The following is a 19466-nucleotide window of genomic DNA, read 5'->3' as shown; positions in this document are numbered from 1 at the left end:
AAGTTGAAAATTACCTATCTATGAGCAAATATTTTGTAGAAGGCAATATTGAAACAAGTTTCAGTTACATTGGTGGAAGTTTTATTTTAAAATCTGCTATTAACAACAACATCCAAATACTATCAAATAATGTGAATTCCAAATGAACAACCATCACAAAAAACCCTTAATAAATTAATTGTACAATTCTATCCCATTTTCTAGTTAGTTAAGCTTTCTCTCAACTAGCTCTTGTAGTTAATATCACACGATTAAAAAAAAAAATTATGTAAAAAAAAATCCTATAGCATGCAGAGTTCAGTAAACTAACAAGACAATTAAATAAAAAAAAGTTAAAACTGCTTTTCTTTCATGATATGTAGTCATAATAGGAGGAAAAACAAGACCTATCTAACGTTCTGAGATGAATTATATTTAATGAATGACTGGTATTAAATTTATTTATTAAAACAAACTATTCTCAATATATTTATCTTAACATATTAATGAACTAAACTCTTACATTCATTAGTACTAGAAAACTCACATAAAATATTTCTGGTCAAAATTTTACTTTTAATAGTAAAATATGACTAATAATCAACTTTTTATTAGTGGTTAAGTCGCTGAATGATTTTTTTGTAAAGCATTTATTTTCCATATTACAAATATGAATTTCTCTTAAAAAATGTTATTTTCCAACTCAAAATTTATTCTTTGGGTATATATATATACATATACATGTTTAAACCCTATACGTCAATATAGGGTTAAACCATATGGTTAATAAATATCTACAATGAAAAAAAGAAGACATTTCAATCTATTTAGTTTTCTTCAAATGTATCATGTCTTTAGTTGTAATAAGAATCAAATATGAGACACAATTCTTCTTTCACAGATAACAAACGCTTGACTAATAAAATAAAAAACTTAATTTTGAGGCAAAATTTTTGCATATTCTTTTAATCAAAGCTATAAAATGATAATAAAATTAAATATAGATTAATTAAACTCTTTTTTATAACTATTATAAATATTGAAGGAGTTATCAGTTTTATAAAAATGCTAATTTTATTGGATAATGGTGAGTAGGCAAGATAAAAAAAAAAAGGTTAATTAACTTTTTTATATCTCGCAGATCTAACACTTATGGGAAATCAAATGGACAAAACTTTTTTTAATGTTCAAGCAACAATCACTAGCTAATTTCATTAACAATAAATGGTTTTATTAAAAAAAATTTAATAAAATCATCTTAACTGTGAACTCTCAAGATATTTAATAAAAATTAAAAAAAGAATAAGTTAAAAAGTTTTGCTGAAAGAAAAAAAAAGAATGATAAAAACAGCTATGCCAATTTTATTTCAAGTTACCATACCAACATTTGTTCCTGCTTTACAGTTGAAATAATTTCACAATGGATAAGTCCAGCTAGAACTTGACTTGCTTTTTCTCTAACTTCAGGTTTCTCATCAATCATAAGTTGTAACACAAGATCTGTTATCTGAAAATAAAATTGTAATGTTTTATTATGGGGAGAAAATACTAGCTACTGGTAAGAGAATTTTAAATTATTTTTAATGATAGATATAAACACACAAACCGATATTTCAAAATAATGTAATATTTTATTATGGTGAGAAAATACTACCATCTAGTAAGAAAATTTTAAATTATTTTTATTGGTACATATAAACATACAAACCACTATTTCAAAATAAAACAAAGAAAAAAGCTAGACAGTAATTCATTCCATTCTTCACTGAGAAGCAAATACAATCAGATATTGTTTGACGTATTAGCTAAGTAAAATATTATATACTTATGCAATATTCTGAAACTAATTTTAAATAATAATGATAAAAAAGGATAAGTAACATTTTGGCAGGCTTCTATCCTTCATAAAAAGTTATTAATTTTTTATAATTTTACTACTATTCTGATTTCATTTCAATATTTTAACCTTCAATCAAGAAATATTAGGGTAAATGTTTTCTTCAATAAAAATTAAGCCAAACAATACTTTGTTTCTATTAGAAATTTTTAACTCTCTTAAACCCATGGATCAAATTTCAAATTTTACAAAGTTGTGCACTTGCACATGTTAGTTAGTTTTCCAAATATATAAATTTTTAGAATTTTTACATTTTTGTACTTGAGAAAAGAAAAAAATTAAACATTAGGCTTTCTCTCTTCAAATGGTATTAATTATAATTAAAACGTTATTTAATTTTTAAAACTTTCTACTTAAAAATCTCAACAAATATTTTAACAATTTTCATCATTCGAAGTTTATTGTCTTTTGAATTTTTATAGATTAATTTAATATTCTTCATTTTTCTCTACCTTCATTTTAAACCTTATCAAATTTTATAATATGTTAAGGAAAATTATCTAAATTAAATAACAAGATATATGTGAGGGCTATTTGGAAACTAACTTCTGGTCCTTGGTAATGCACAAAGGAGTGGGGATAGTAATTCTATCTTTGCACACTTGATTAATAGCCCAATTGGGTGCGGTTCTAGTAGTGTTATAGGAAATATCGCTTGCTTGTTTTTTTCTGTAAGATTCTCGTTCAAAATGGCTGCTGACATAGAAAATCCTGCTGACTGAAATGCATGCTGCCATCTGTTTCCTTCATGCAAAAAACTTGTCAGCTCCTGAAATTCATCGTGAACTTTATGCAGTATATGGATCAAATATCATAAGTGACAGTGCGGTAAGACAATGGTGCCGTATGTTACGGGAAGGTCAAACAAACATTCACAATAATGAAAGAAGTGGTTGGGCCTCAATTGTCACAGATCAACTTGTTGCAAGTGTCGATATGAAAATCTGAGAAAGCTGTCAATTCATTATAACAGAATTATCCAAATTTTTTCCTCATATAATGTGAATAGTGCTGTATAAAATCGTAACCAATAGGTTAAGACTTCCACAAATCTTGTCTCAATGAGTACCTAAGCTTCTTTCTGATGAACATACAAAAAAGAGGATGTGGTCAGCACTAACCTTTCTTCACTGTTACCATGAAGTATGAATTCCTTAGCATGTAGTAACACACGATGAAACATGGATTATATTTGTTAATGTGGAAACAAAAGCTCAATCAATGCAGTGAGGGCATACCAATTCTCCTCGAAAATTTGTAAAGAGCTATCAAACACTTTCTTCAAAAAAGCTGATGACATTGGTATTTTTGGAACCGTAAAGGTGTGATCTTGGTTGATTTTATAGAAAGAGGCACAACAATTAATGCTGAAACTTAGTGCAAGACATTGAAGAAATTGGTACAGGATACACAAAACAAATGATGTGATATGCTGAGTTCAGGCATAGATTTTCCTCATGACAATACTCATCCGTGCAAATGAGTATTGTCATGCAGTATGCACTGCAGGATGCACTTAACACCAACAGTTTCAAATGGGAATTGTTTAACCATCCTTTATACAGTCTTGATTTGGCTCCTAGTAATTATCATGTTTTCCCAAAAATGTAAAAATGGTTAGTGATGCAGCATTTTGAAAATGAGAAGGAGCTGAAAAACTGTGTTACTACTTGGCTTAATTTACAGTTGGCAGAGTTTTATGATGAGGATATTCAAAAACTTGTTTACAGATATGACAAGTGTCTTAATTTGGGTGGCAATTATATAGAAAAGTAGTTAAAAGTTGTATCTATAAGATGTATAATAAACTGCTACTTAATCAATTGGTGATTTTTTAATAATGAATCAGAAGTTACTTTCCGAATAGCCTCCATTAAGTACAATTTTATTTTCACATCAATGTTTAGGATATTACTATGTGTCAGCAATAGTCTTGACTTTCAGAATCAATGATAACGTACTGTTGTGACTTCGACAGGACGCCCTTTGTTAACAGTGTTACGGTAGATTTTAGAGTGAGGGTGGACTGTATGTGTTCATAAGTGATGAATGAAGACAACACCTTGTTGATTACTGAAGGATTGTTTAATTGTATGCCATCTTGGCAGTTTAAAATAATTTTGTAACATAACACTTGTAACTTATACTTAACATTAAAGACAGCAAACATAAACTAAATAAAACTTAAAATAATGATCATCTGAACAAGAATTGAGAGAGTCCATCTGGACGCGACCGCCTTGGGTCAGGTATGAGTGCAGAATGGTTAGAAGTAGCTATGTACAGTGCTTGAGGGAGCAGCTTGTGATGTAGAGTGGTGTGTTGGTCTGGCGACCAAAGTTTGCCATGGGCACCCTAGCCACTACTAGGTTTTAGCACCCGATGGCAAGAGGGGGTGAAAACATAACACATACTATACTTTATCTTGGTCAACCATTAGTATATCATCCAAAAAAGTAATTTTTTTATAAGTTCAATAACTTTCTTTCTTCCTGTTTTCCATTTAAATGATCCAATTAAATGATTAAGTCTTTATTTTACAAAAATCATTTTATATGTAAAATTTTCAAAGACCCTTCAGCTGTCTGAGCCTTTATCCAGTTAGTCAATCTTCTACTGTAATGCCATGAAATAAAGTTGAACCCCAGTTAATGTTTAACGAAATTCAGTAGTTTAACATCAGGTATTTATGAAGACTTCTCTGGTCTGATTTGTGTAAAATAAATATTTTGAGAATTTTTTCAATGTATTTTTTAAATACATATAAAAGGATCGGACTAGGAATTAATACAATAAGTTTACTTATTTTTATATTAAGTAAATAATAATATATTTTAAAAGAACATTAAATGTCATAATCTAATTTAAAAAGAAAAAAAATAAAGTCCCAGAGAACAAATTCCTAGCCCTTTAAAATTACTTTTTTATTTACTTTCTTTTCAAATTAAAAAATATTTAATTTCTTTTTGGTAAATTTTAAAAATGTTATAAAAATTAGGACATTCCAATGTTTCACTTGTATATGTACATGCTCTTTAAATTTTTAGAATTATTGTAAAGCAAAATTCACTCTAAAGAGTAGAAACTTGAATAGATAAGTAGAAACTAAAGAGTTAGACAAACCATGAATATCTTGCAGAACTCATGCATAAAAGATAATTGAAAATCATTTTCTTATCACTAAATGCCTTTCAACCAGTTCTCTTTTCTTAGATTAATGAAGCAGTCAATTTTAAATGACAGTTTTTCTCAAATCCCTGCACTAAAAACTACTTCACGCCTTCAAATCCAATTTTGTTGCTTTAGTCTGAGACAAAGACAATCTACTGCATTATAATCTAGTTTTTACAAAAATAAATACATATATGAAAACAACTATTAATAGTAGAGAAATAAATAAATATATATTACCTTTGAAACCCACACAGATTTGCTAACAAGTATTGCCATATTATGAAAGATGAAAACCTGAAGAAATTCAAGGCATGTTTCACGAGCCCACCATGAACTGTACTCTGAAGTCTGAAAGAAGTTTTAAACAATAAAATTTTGATAATAGCAAAAGTAACTTAATTATAATAATGAAATAGTTCTACATAAAAGAGTACAATAAATTTTACAATCTGCTACATACTTTTATCCAGAAATAAGAAATATAGAATGAAACTATCAAACACCAATTGCTGAAACATAATTATTAAAATATTTCTTTTACTTAAGCAAAAATAATACTTAAGTACAGAAAAAAATAGTAAGAAAACAAAGAAGTAAAACTATGTTTGCAAAAAATGTTATATATTTTAATAACAATATTTAAATGAACAAAAATCATGTTACATGCCATAAATCAGTAAAACATCAGCATATAGAAAAAAGTGGTTTTCACAAGATATTAATGACTGAAAAAAATTACCAAATGAAAAAAATTTATTATTAACTCATGTAAGAAAAATTAAGAATAATTTTAAAAAAATTCATTTTAGGTGATCTCATCAAAATTGGTGAAGAGACTTGAAAATGTTAAAAACATTAAAACTAGATTTAGAGCAGAGTTAAGCTTCACTTAGTAGTTGAATCAAATAAAAATTCTTTCTACATACACCACAAAAAAAAACAAAAACAAAAGCCTTTATCTAGGTTGGTTAAGCACTAATTGATAAGGTAGGCACAGACAACCTAAAGCTAGTCCTCTTATGGTGTTGGGTGGATTAAGCACTTGACTGATATCCACCCAGGATAATAAATTTTTTTTTATGAAGAATAACAACAGATTGTAAAAAGAATTTTGATTACTTTAAATATAGCTTTTGATATGAAATTAGTTTAATGAATAAATACAATTATCTTTATAAACATAAACAATATTTCATGTAAGATCAAATCACACACTAAAAAACAAAGAAAAGGTCATCAGCAATCATCTGCATTGCTGATTAACTTTGTTACTTTTTTATTCAAACATAACTATTTAATAAAAAAGAGAAAAATATTAAAATTAAATCTCATGTCACAGACAGGAAAACTAATATTGGATTACTGTCTAAAATACAAGAAGAGAAGAAGAGACAGGAGTGAGTGAGAGAGAAAAGAAACTGCTTGAAATATCTACATAGATAATCCAAACAAACAATAGATTCAGGTTTTGAAATGTTTAGCTGTGCGAAATGATAGAAAACAGTAAGCACTATCAAGACTGGATAGGTATATGACTGATGGGAGGATAATTGTAAGAGACTGCTGGGTTAAGTGTGCAGTCCCAAGAAGACTACCTAAGACTAATTGAAACCCACTGTGGAAGCTTTATTCATAGTCTGTGGTTGGATACTTTTTGTTTTTTTGACAGAACTTTTTTTTTTTTTTTTTTTTTGTTTAACTTATGTTGGCTGACACAGCTTTAAAAATAAGTTATTTGTTGTAAATACTTTTACTTTAATAAAATAAATATATAATTATTTGTTAAATGCATTCTTTATTTTTTATAAATTATTTTATTTCACAATTTTTAGTGGTGTCTAGTACCTATAATATATATATATTTCAACAGAGACTAACAATGATAATATAAACAACAGACTACAGAACGCCACAGTACTGGTGCGAGTGGTCAGTGGCTAAGAGTGTCAAACCGTTTGGTTTTTTTTGGTATGTTTCCTAAGATATCATTGGATTTAGTCAAAATTTATATGGGAGCACTCTGAAAGTATAATAGTTTGATTAAAAAAAATTATCAAATTGATAACCTCTTCTATTTTTAAAGTCTGTTAAAAACTATGGAACTATTAATGATTAAGATGTTAATTGCTGGGATTTTGGAATTTTAAAACTTATTTATTTCATAAAAAATGTTGTTAGTTACATGCACACCAAATTTCATTAAAATACCTTAATCCATTTTCAAGGTATAAATTTTTAATGAAAAAAAATTGGGCATTGGGAAAATGAAGCAAGATTTATTTATCTATCTTTATGAACTTTTTTGTTCATTTTGATGTCCTGAATTAGTTCCTTAAATTGGGCTAACATCGACTCAAGACACTTGCATATAATGAATTTCAATAACTTAAATGAATTACTTATTTTACTGGTTCAATAATTGTGGTGGTCATATCTTATTGGTTCATTAATTGTATTTTCATTGATATTTTTTAATTCTATAAAAACGTTTTTAAGTGCAGTGGATTTAATTTTGTTTTTGGTGGTTTCTAATATTTGTATGTCTTCTACAATTGAAAATATTTGTTCATTTTTGCTAATGTTATCAGTATAATTCAACTGTTTGTCCACTACATTTATTTATTGTAAATATTATTCACAACATTTTTTTAACGGTCTGTTTACCATTATTATTTTCAGTTTTAAAGAAAACAACAATTTTGACATTTTTCCATGAATAAAACTTTAACTTGCAAAAAAAGTTAGTGAAAGTTTGAGTTTGTAGTGAAAGTTTGTATCACTGTACCGCTGTGTCAAATGTATGGTTTGTCTCATTTGTAATCTCATTTTTGACTGTGAGCTACTTTGAACATACTTCAGGTATTAATTGTAATTATATCTATTTAAGAGTAGAACTGAAAAACAACAAACAATTTATATCAATACTAACAAACAAAAGGTTACGTACCCAGTTATTTAACTTTTTAAAGTTGGTTTAAATGTACTTATGAACTTATAAAGAAACACTTTTCTTTATAAATATTACTTCTATGACATGTAAGTGAAAGCTTGAAAATTCATTTCACATGAAAGTGTTATGGTCATAAATGTCAGCACAATAAACCAAAATGCTAAACTAGAAAAAAGTAACTGATTAAAGTGATAGTGAAAATGATGCAGTTAATACTTTTTTAAGCTACTATATAACTGTAACAAACCTTGAAGACAGCATCAAGGGCATAAGGCATACATTCTTCCAATGCAAGAGACTGGGACATTGCTGATAAAAATGATGAACAAACAGCAGATACCTCAATGTCATTTTCATACCTTTCCATTAAGCAAACTAGCGGCAGAAATGAAAGGAATTCAGGTATTGAACTGTACTGAGCCCTACACAGACTAGCAACTATCCATTTTATCACTGTAAAATGAGAAAGGTAAATTATTAAACAAATTACGCATTTAAAAATCACTGTCATTAATTAAATTATAATCTAATCACAATTATAAATAAAAAATTATTTTGATTATTTATATACAATCATTTAAGTACCCTTTAAATTTATACAAACTTCTTAGGGTACAAAAGCAAAATATTAACATCTAAAAAATAATTTAAGAACATTATCTATTACATATTTCACAGATTATCAATGTAAATAATGATCACTTTAATGCAACAAAACAGAACTCATTGACTAAAATGACTTCTGGTCATTAGTATGACCATACTTATTTTACTGTCAAATTGTTACGTAAACAGAACAATTTGTTTACATTAATATATAAGTTTTATCATTATTTTGGTTAACTGCTAATTTTTATGTGCTAATGTCCTGTTTTAAATCATTGTTGTTTCTATCTGTTTTACACAGTACATAAACAAAACTTTATGGTTTCTTGTTATGTCCTCTTGTAGCTTCTCTTCAATGTTTTTTAATTAATAACAAACAATCTATTTGATTGATTGCCCATAAAAAATTCTCAAAAGTCCTCTTACTTATGCTAAGTGGAACAACAATAAATTCACATGTCTGTTTGACTCAACCAACTCTATTGTAAAAAAAAGACATGGTTTATAGTCAGGTGGTATAATTTTTCTTCATATACATGATTGCACTCACCTTTAGCGATTCAAACACTACTTAAAAAATTTGGTTGGGAGGTATTCACGCACCAACCACATAACCCTCAGGCTCTCACAAAAATCTGCTGTAGGTTTATCAGCCACTCTGTTACACGCTTTTTACTTCTTCATTGCTTCCAAAATTACTGCCTACTAAAAAAATTTTTTTTTTTTACAAAACAGAAAATTAAGAATTTTTCATAATGAAAAAAACTTATATGATACCATAAGGAAAAGTTCAAATGGAACCAAATAGCAAAATAAAGTTTTACTATAATACCAAATAAACATTTTAAAAGTATTATCTGTTTTTAATTTATTATAGTCAAACGTTCACTGCTTACAAGATGTTCTTCATAACAAATTCTAATAATTATATAAAACCACTTTAAATTTTTTATAGTAATCTATGCGCGCTACCACACATATATACATACTATGCATAATACATACCAGTTTTAAGTAAACGGATGGCAGCCTCTCTTTCCACACCTTCAACATTTTCATTTATCACAATGTTATTTTTGTTTGAAGCAGAACCTAAACCTATAAAGACAAGAACATAAAAAGGTTTATAATTAATAATTTACAAGCTACAAGCAAAAACCACTTAAACCTGGCAAGCAGTTTTAAAAATGACATTTTCCCCTCAAATAGTAGGATAAAATTATAAATAAGCAAGCATCTTCCAGTGAATCAAAACCAGGCCCTTCAAAATTGACTTCAATATTGAACGCCCAACAAATAGAAACTTTAAACGGATAATTTCTATTATCGGTATTTATTAATTTGTCTAGACAAATAATTTATTTTGTCAGTATTTTTACAGACAAATAATAAAATTGAGTATCTAATGAAGTGTATATGTAAGCTTATATCTACAGTTTTAACAAGTTTACAGTTTTAAGCAAGTAGCAGCTGGGTAGTCTGTGGTTTATAAAGGGAAAAGCAGATACTGTATACATTAAATTAGGTACTATGAAGAGGTGCAAGTAATGACAGTCAATAAAAGACTGATGATTGCAGTATGGCAGTGAGGAGTTAATGGATGACACATGACTTCACAAATCCTCCAGGAATATGTAAGGATCATTTGTTTCATGTCTATACTATCATTACATAGGGAAGCCCATAAAGATGTGTTTTTAGATGATTTGTATATAATAAATTACAAGTAAATAACACAGGGAAGCAGTCTGCTTTCAGAATATGTAAGTTGGTGCTTCTTAATAACCGCTGCAAAAGATTTTACCTAATATAAAAAAAGGTAAATAAAATAAGTTAATTAAATAAATAACAAAAGTACAATAGATTACTTCACTTATTCTGTATATGAAGAACCAAATATTTTTTAAAGAAAATAATATGTTTACGAAATGGAGGTACCAATTAATTAGGTCTGTTCAGAAAATAACCGAACATTTTTAATTACATGTTAACGGAGATATTTAGTGACATGCAGTTGGCAGCATTGTGTTCTACATAACCTCATCTGTAACCACATGTTAGATTGTTGATATTTCATTTACTTATCGTGTTATTGTTATTTGAGTACAACATGTTTAAGTGTTAGTAGCAATTTTCAGGAGCAACGATATAATGTAAAATTTTGTATAAAATGGGAAAAATTTCAAAGAAACGTTTCAACTTTTAAATAAGCTTTTGGAAATGATGCTCTGGATTGTCATGACTGAATGCTGTGAATGGTTGTCACAATTTAAAAGTTATTGTAAAGTCAATTGAAGATGACCCTCGACCAGGAAGGCCTTCAACTTCAACTGACACCCAAGTTTAGAAAATCAACAAACTGATGCATGCAAATCACCGATTGAATGTCAGAGAACTTGCAGAAGAGGTTAGAATCTCAATTGGATCATATCATTATATTTTGACTGAAAAACTGAACATGCATTGAGTTGCAGCAACTTCTTGAACAAGCCGATGATAATGATGAAACATTCATGCAAAGGATCACAATGAGAGATAAAAGCTGGGTTTATGGCTACATCTAGACAAAAATTCAATCATCAAAATGAATTGGCAAAGGATTTTCACACCCCAACAAAGCACGTCAGTCTCAATCCAATGTTACAGTGATGCTTTCTATTTTTTTCAATTTTACTGGAATTGTGCATTTTGAATTCTTGTCTCAAGGTGAAACAGTGAACCATGCATACTATCAAGGTGTTTTATAGAGGTTACATGAAAAACATCTGCAAAAAGAGACCAGAGTAGTGGCACAAAAACTCATGTGGTTCCTTCACCACAACAATGCATCTGCACACTCAGCTTTATCAATTCGTCAGTTTTGTGCCAAAAATCAGAAGAGTGTCCTCCCTCAGCCTCCCAGACCTGGCTCCTTGCGATTTTTTCTTATTTCTTAAATTAGAATCAATGATGAAAGGATGCCGTTTAGAGACTATTGATGATATTAAAGCAAATTCATCAAGGACCTTAATGACCACTTCAAATGAAGCTCTCCAGGATTGCTTCACCAAGTGGAAACATCGCTGGAAAAAGTGCATGAATAGGGAAGGGAAGTACTTTTAATTTTTTTGTTTTTTTTTCTGGGCGAAAAATGCTTCAGCATTATCATAGCCTAGCCAAGACATGTTTGTTGTAGTAAACAAACATATATAACATTTTATGTCTCAATTAAAATACTAAAATTTCCAACTGCTATATGACAACTGGCATGAATAACTGATCCACACTGCAGTAATTTAAATTATTGAGTATAAATGGATGGTCCTAAGAAACCATACCACGTCAGATAAAAACATTTCATCATCCCCTCGAATAGTTTGAATGTTAGCCCGCAGTTTAAACTTGCAACGCAATGCCACATAACGGATACAATCCACAAGGATGTGGTGCACTGTCAGTCGACAGTCACAGCGAGCACAAACTGGTGCATCTGTTTGAGTCATCAGATATCCATGAGTAGGCTTAATGTGCCCTATTCGCAAACTGCAGAAAATAACCTCCTCTCGATGGTTATTTCTGCACAAGAAGCAACATGGTGAAATAGTGTTCTTGATTGCGTGAAGTTTGTTGTTCAAGGTAGCAACTCATTCAATCACTTTGCCAATCATCATGCACCTACCATCCTCTTCAGGAAACAGACAAGACCATTAAGAGGCGACATGACTGGTGAAAGGAGGCTGAAAACAAGCCTCTCCTTTGACGTACTATCTGCATGCCTATTTCTATATGGCTGGGAATTCAGAAGAAGCTCTGTTGTATTGTATCTAGTCATTTGCAAAATGATACAATGAATCTCAGAGAGAACAGGGTGCATAGAATACATGTCATTAATCACCTGTAGGGCACTCATGGAATCTGAGCAAACAAGAACATGTTGATATTTTGGGCTAATTATTTGTAAGGCCTTATTAATGGCATGCAGTTCTGTAATGAAAATAGTGGTGATGTTGGGAAGACCAAACATGTATGTTCTGCTAGAACAGAATTAATGTTTCTAGAGCCATCCATATTAACTGTAACATCAGGATTTATGCTATTTATAATATTATGGAATTCGTGTTATTTTTATTATACTGACAAAAATCAAAGCAATAATTAATGAGAGAAGGCTGCTATGGGGGATAATAACATGAAGCAACAGTAAAGACTGGAGGTAATTGTATATTCAGAACTAAGAAAAGGTACTGAAGCTCTGATGCCTAGAGAAGCAGTAGAGCTTGGCTGTTCCAGGTGTTGATTAACATGCTGGTTTGAGAATACCATAACAAAGGTTGGATAAGATGGTTGCACTTTAATGTGAGCCACAAAGAAGCATGTCATTTGCTCTCATAACAAAGAGATGACTCACCATTGTCCACCAGCAGACTTACCACGGGGCTTGAGTGAAAAGCACCTGTGGAAGATGGATGAATGAATGATGGTCTACATTGAGCATCTTTAGTGCAGTGGCCCGCGCTAATGAAAAAGCTATGCAGCTGTAGTCTAATCGGGAATGGACTAGAGCTCAGTAGATGTGCAATATGCACATCAGCTCCCCAACAGCTATTAGATAGAACCCTCAGCATGTCTTACATTTTTAGACATATTACCAGTACTTTGAAGGGGACAAGGACCAACAATCTGCAAAATTAATAATACATATTAAAAAAAAATTGTCATTTTCTGAACAGACCTCGTATGTTTACAGATAAATTGCTGGATTCCAGATCTAATTATCAATAAAAACTCTTACTTCATATAATTAATCTGAGATTTCAACAACAGGATATCTCATACTGTTATTAAATATTTTTCTTACAATTAATATTGAAATCATTCACCCATTCTTAAGTTAAATTTCATTATTGAAAATCATCACAAATACTAAATTATAAAATGGACTAGATTAAACATTTATGAAAAAAATATTTACAAAGTAAAAATATACACAAATAATACATACATAAATGATGCGACACAAAAGCCTAAATAAATAAGGTTGCATAAAAATTCTATCAACACACTCAAATATAATAGACCACTGATAAAAAGTACTCACTATTTTCTGGAGAATTACTAGTACTTTCTAATGAAACCGTATAAAGAATATTTAGACGAGGCAGAATTGATTCTACAAAATCTTTTATTTTTGGTGACCTAGTTTTACCTCCTTCACCATTAACACACAAGTCCATTTCAAATATATTTGTTAACATACTGTAGAAAAAAAAAAATAGTACATATCAGTAATACTGAATCAATAATATAATAATAATATTTAAATAAAAATTACTGAAAAAGATAATAAATTAAGAAGAAACAAAGTAGCATTTAATGTTAAGAGCTGAGGAACGTCAGGTTTCTTAAAGTAAATGCTGCATTGAAAACGCCATTAAATTTATGAATGAATTTCTTCAGGGTAAACTTAAAAACACAAAAATGAAAGATAATTGGGATATGACAATTCTGAAATTAATGAAATGTCATTTCAGCTCTTTAGACAAGCATGAATGAAAAATTATTCTAACAAGAGTGTAGAAGTATAGGACACAGTGCAACACATTGAAAACAGAGGAAAAGTGATAATTCCACAACTGGTTATAAAATACAAAGAAAAAGTTAATAATGTGACAAAGGAAGTACCATATATAGATTAATACCAATCAATTTAACTTTTAAGAACAAATATATCAATTTAAAGTGTTCCAACAGCTTGCAAGTAATACTGACAATCTGGAAAATATTTAACTGTTAGATTAAGGAGTCACTGGGCAATGAGTTATCCATTAAAAAAAAATAATAATAATTGAAGAAAATATTATTTAACCCTGATGTTCTAAAATAATTTGTTAAACCAAATTTGGTCTGTGGAATTTCATCCTTACTTATTGTAGTTTTTATTTTTATTTTTTCCTACAAACTGCCTGAGATGTTTTTGGTAAATTGGAAACATGAAATCATAAGGGATGTAGTTTATTATCTTACTAGAGATCCTTATATCCAATTATAAATTTAAATAAAATCATAGTACGAGATAAAAAAATAAATAAAAAAACAATTACACAATTAAGATTTATGACATTCCAAAATTGAACAGGAACCTTAATAGTTTCCAAAATTATACTCATACACAGGAGATAAAAAAAATCTATTACATGAAAAAAAAATTATGGAAATAAGGCAGGAATTAATAAAAGAATAATTCTAGTTACACAGATAAGGTGAAAGTTTGTTAATTCAGAATCAAGGATCCGATAAATATTCAAATTATTGGATAACATTCAAATATTATTGAGTTACAGATGACACAGGCAGGCTTTCTAACAAACAATTTGGATTCCGTAGAGGGATGTTGGCCTTAGATGCAGTGGTGGAGGTTGTGAGGATGGCGAGAAGAATAACTCACGAGAAGAAGTTGTGTGCTTGTGGCGTTGGATGCCCGCAATGCTTTTAATTGTATGACCCACGGCGCCATCGGGACTGCGCTGGTGAATAGGAGAGCTCCCCTATACCTTTGAAGGATAATCCTTTCTCATCTCAATGGCTGCAAACTCATCTGCAAGGTAATGGATGGACTGATTGAACGGCATATAGATAGGGGAGTACCACAAGGGTCGGTCCTTGGACTGAACCTTTGGAGTATTGCCTATGACAGTGTATTCTAAGTTCCATTACCACCAGGAGTCATGGTCATAGAGTATACGGATGACCTTGCCCTCATGGTTGAGGCGAGCACAATGAGGAAGTCTGTTGCCTGATTACAGGAGTCCTATGCTGCGATTAGAGATTAGATGACAGAAGCAGGGCTAACCATGACCCCAGACAAGACTAAGGTCGTTGTTATAATAACTACCAAGAGAATACCAACTTTGAAAATGGTCCTCGAGGGTCAGATGGTAGTTTCAAAGGGTGCATAAACTAGATAGGTGTATGGGTGGATATGAGGTTACGCTTTGGCACTCATGTTACAAAGACATGGCAAAAGGCAGAAAAGGTGGCTAATAGCCTGTTTGCTACTGAATAATGGGGGACCCAGCCAGCAGAGGAGTCACCAAATATGGTAAATACAGGAATGCTCTCAAAGCGATACAAAGAAAGAGCTGTGTCCGAATCACAGCAGCGTACCGCACAGTTTCCCACGAGGCTGTGAATGTCTTAGTAGGAATATTATCAGTAGACCTTGAGATTCTTTGTAGGAAGAGGATGAAAGAACTAGGTGCTTTAACACCCACTGAAAAAAGGAAACTGAATAGTTCCATCATGGATGACTTGAGAAGGGAATGGCAGAGGCGGTGGGATAACAATGAGAGGGGTTGATGGACATACCGCATGATCAGGGACCTGGAGGGGTGGTGCAGGTGTACCCATGGCTGACTGGATTACTATCTTACACAATTTCTGGTGGGCCATGAGGGATTTAGAGAGTACCTTTATAGGTTTGGACTTGACTACACCCCATGTTGTCTGGTTTGTGAGAGTATGGATGAGACAGCATATCATGTTTTTTTTCAGCTGTCCCAAATTCAAGGATCATAGGAGTGAAGCATTGCATGCTATAGACAGAAGGATATGTTTTCACCTGAGGAAGTGCAACGAATCATGCTTCAGAGTGCAAGTAATTGGATGGCCATATCAATGTTAGCCAGGAAGGTAATGCAGGAGCTTATACCTAGGAGGAATCCCACTGGGACAGGCAAAGAAGGTGTCGCCAAAGGGTGTTTGGGAGGACAGGAATGCCTAGGGGGTCCCCCATACATGTGGGGGTCGCCTGGGTGTGATAAGGTCGGGGGCACTCCCCTTATGGGTCCAATGGTGGCCTGTGGTAAGTACATTGTATGTCAGTGGCTGTTTATGAGTGTGTGTATGTGTGTTGTTGTGGGATATGTCTATGATGCGATTGTGCATGGTGTGATTGGTGTGTTGCTGTTGTATGCTGAGTAAGTTTTGATGAATGTGTTGTTGTTAAGGGGATGGATGTGACTTGTAATGTGTAGCGAGCGGTGTGTGCAGTTTGTGATTGCTGTTAAGTTGTGTTGCGTGTGGTGCACTTTTGCCTTATGTGATCTTGTTCTTGTGTGTGAGACTTTCTGAGTGATGTTTGATTGTGTGTGGCCATTTTACCTCCTTCCTGATGAAATGCACACCAGCTGTATCAGGAAGGGAGTAGCTAGGGGTGGGGTTTAGTCGGTAGTGCGCAGGAATATATGTACCTAATATATCATCTTGCAGAACCTGTATCTAACCTACCCCATTTATGGACAACAGGGTTAAATGGGGTTCCTCCAAATCTTTAACAAAAAAAAACTTTTTTTCAGAAAAATAAGAAATAAGCAAATAAACTAAATGAATAAAACTTTTATTCAAATCAGTACATATTAATACTAATTACAGATCATGCTTCTTTATAAAAAAAATTATAGTTATAAAAAATATATGAGTTTATAGTCCATATTAATTAAGTATTTAAACACAAACACATGAAATAATGTTAAGGTAAATAAATTAAACATAAAATAATTACAACAAAATAAATGACAATTCAAAAGGAGCTACTGAAAATTATTTTGAGCACATACATATACATTTAAACTAAATTTATGGAGAAAAACCAGTTTTTTAAATTATTATTTAATTAGTATTATCTATAAATTCATTGCCATAACAGTTTCTGTAAAAGAAAATCCTCTAATTGTAATTTAAAAAGATTGTTGGGAAGATTTTTCAAATGGTTTGGTAATTTATTAAAAATGGTGACAAAGCATAATAAGGCCTTTTTTGTAAGGCAAAGAATTGTGTTGAGTTATACAAAAACAGTTCTGTTGTCTGGATTTTGGTCTGGTAGAGGTGGATATTGTTTTTTTTTTAAATAATTGATATTTTTTTCAGTAAAGAATGCACATTCAAAAATATAAACCCACAGATAAATTAATATAGTTAATTTTCTAAATATCAGTCTACATGATTCATACTTATGGATGCAGATAACAGTCTGTTAGCCCACTTTTGAATCTCTTACTGAATCATTTGCTTTAGAAAACATTATACGATTTGAAAACAAGTTTCAAATAATATATACCATTCATCCTAGAGAAGCACAGAAAGACAAGAGAAGAGTAATCATTGGGCAAGTAAACATTCATTCCAAACATTAAACAAAAGTTACTTGTTTGTAGCTGTAGCATTTGCCTAATTTGTTAGGAAGGATATATTGTTACCAACAGATTACAAAAGTAGTGCAACAAAGTTGACTATCTAGTATTTATGTTTATGTAAAACTTTGTGATACTGTAATCCCAAAACAGCAACCGCAGTTAAAAAAGAATTATCAAACAATCATCTTACTGTGCAAGTTATATTGGCTATAAAACAACTTAAAAAGTCAAAATGGTCGGGTGTAGTAGATACCATTTTTTCAAAATTTTATAAAGAATCTTACTAATTTTTACTAATTATATTCACAAAAGGTAGAAAAATACAAGTTTCTGACCAAGAAGGAAGAATTAACCTATTGCACTTCCAGGTCCAGCATTGCAAGCCACGGTGTTCTGTCAGTAGGCTCTGATTTGTTTGAGGGTGTGTGGTATTGTTGGTATGACGAGTGGATACACTGTAGGTCATAAGAGATGTGGGAACACTTTAGAAAACTGTTTTGGAGTGCAGAGGATTAATTCTGGGCATATTTTTTGAAATTCAACACAGTTTCAGATTAAATTACATTGAAGACCAAATAAACCTGCAAATTTTGTTAAAATGGTATTCATTTAGAAGTGAATAAAATGAAATGACAAAAGCTAAACTATAAACTATAAATACAAATGTAAGAGTATTGAAGTTTATTAAAAAGAAAATAATCAAAATGTGGCATATTTTAACTAGGTTTTAAATGAAACAATAATATTTTCAATAATGCAAAATAAAAGAATTAAATATTTCAGAAAAATAAACCATCAAAAAAAGATGAAAAATGAAATAAAACACATCAATAAAACAATTTATTAGACATCTTAAAGCTAATAAAAATTAATTTTATTTACTTTTGTTTGAAATTAATAAACATTTAAATATGTGAATGAAATAGTGTGTGTGTCATTATCTAACAACACATTAAAAAATTCTTCAATTTTGCATATATCATTTCTGCTTGCTTATAGGTTCTGCAATTGAAAACCACAAATTGGCCAGTGAGAACATCATCAAGCTATTTATATCATGTTCTTCATTAAATTAAGTTAGATAATGAAATTTTATGTACACTGGGTGACAGATGATTAATGCTTATTTTCTGAGGTGAAAAATAAACATGCCCTGTCAAGAACTTTTGCTACACTAACTACATGAATTAATCAATCTAAAATTAGTTAACTGTCTTGAGTGAAGAAGCTCACAATTAATTTTTTTCACTTCTATCAAGATTATAAAAACACGCTGCAAAAGTGTAAAAATGGTGGCAAGTATATGGCTTTTGTACCTCTCTACTCTTTTTGATTAAGAGCAGCACACTGCAATGAATACAACCTTCTGCCAAACACAAAAAAAAACAATGAAAATAAATGTAATTTATATCAACATCAATAATAAATCAACAACTCTTATTCTAAGCCATAAATTTAAGAATTTCCTTTTAATTCCCAAATATACATTTGGAGAATTCTACCTGACATATTTATGATAGCTTTTGAATAAGAAGTATTTATCTATATATTACACACAAAAATATTCAGGAAATTCCTTTACAGAAATATTTTTTCTTGAACATATTTTGCAGGCTATTCTAAATATTTTGGCAAAAAATTTGTTTCAAAATAAAAAAAAATTGCATTATCATGAATTTAAAAGAAATTA

General features: G+C 30.6%; 1 protein-coding gene across 3 annotated transcripts in view; it reads right to left on the bottom strand.

The window, feature by feature from the left end:
- The window catches only part of LOC142325375 (proteasome activator complex subunit 4A-like), a 168651-nt gene that overhangs the window by 11078 nt on the left and 138107 nt on the right, over positions 1 to 19466 (bottom strand). For all 3 annotated transcript variants that reach the window (XM_075367071.1, XM_075367072.1, XM_075367073.1), the window contains exons 28-32: positions 13684 to 13841; positions 9612 to 9704; positions 8248 to 8453; positions 5288 to 5398; positions 1361 to 1486 (exon numbers count right to left, since the gene is read on the bottom strand). In XM_075367071.1, coding sequence (XP_075223186.1) covers positions 1361 to 1486; positions 5288 to 5398; positions 8248 to 8453; positions 9612 to 9704; positions 13684 to 13841 — 694 coding nt within the window. The remainder of the gene's footprint in view (positions 1 to 1360; positions 1487 to 5287; positions 5399 to 8247; positions 8454 to 9611; positions 9705 to 13683; positions 13842 to 19466) is intronic.

Source organism: Lycorma delicatula, chromosome 5 (assembly GCF_047948215.1).
Source record: "Lycorma delicatula isolate Av1 chromosome 5, ASM4794821v1, whole genome shotgun sequence".
Taxonomy (NCBI): Eukaryota; Metazoa; Arthropoda; class Insecta; order Hemiptera; family Fulgoridae; genus Lycorma; species Lycorma delicatula.
This window is presented reverse-complemented; position numbering and strand designations above follow the sequence as displayed.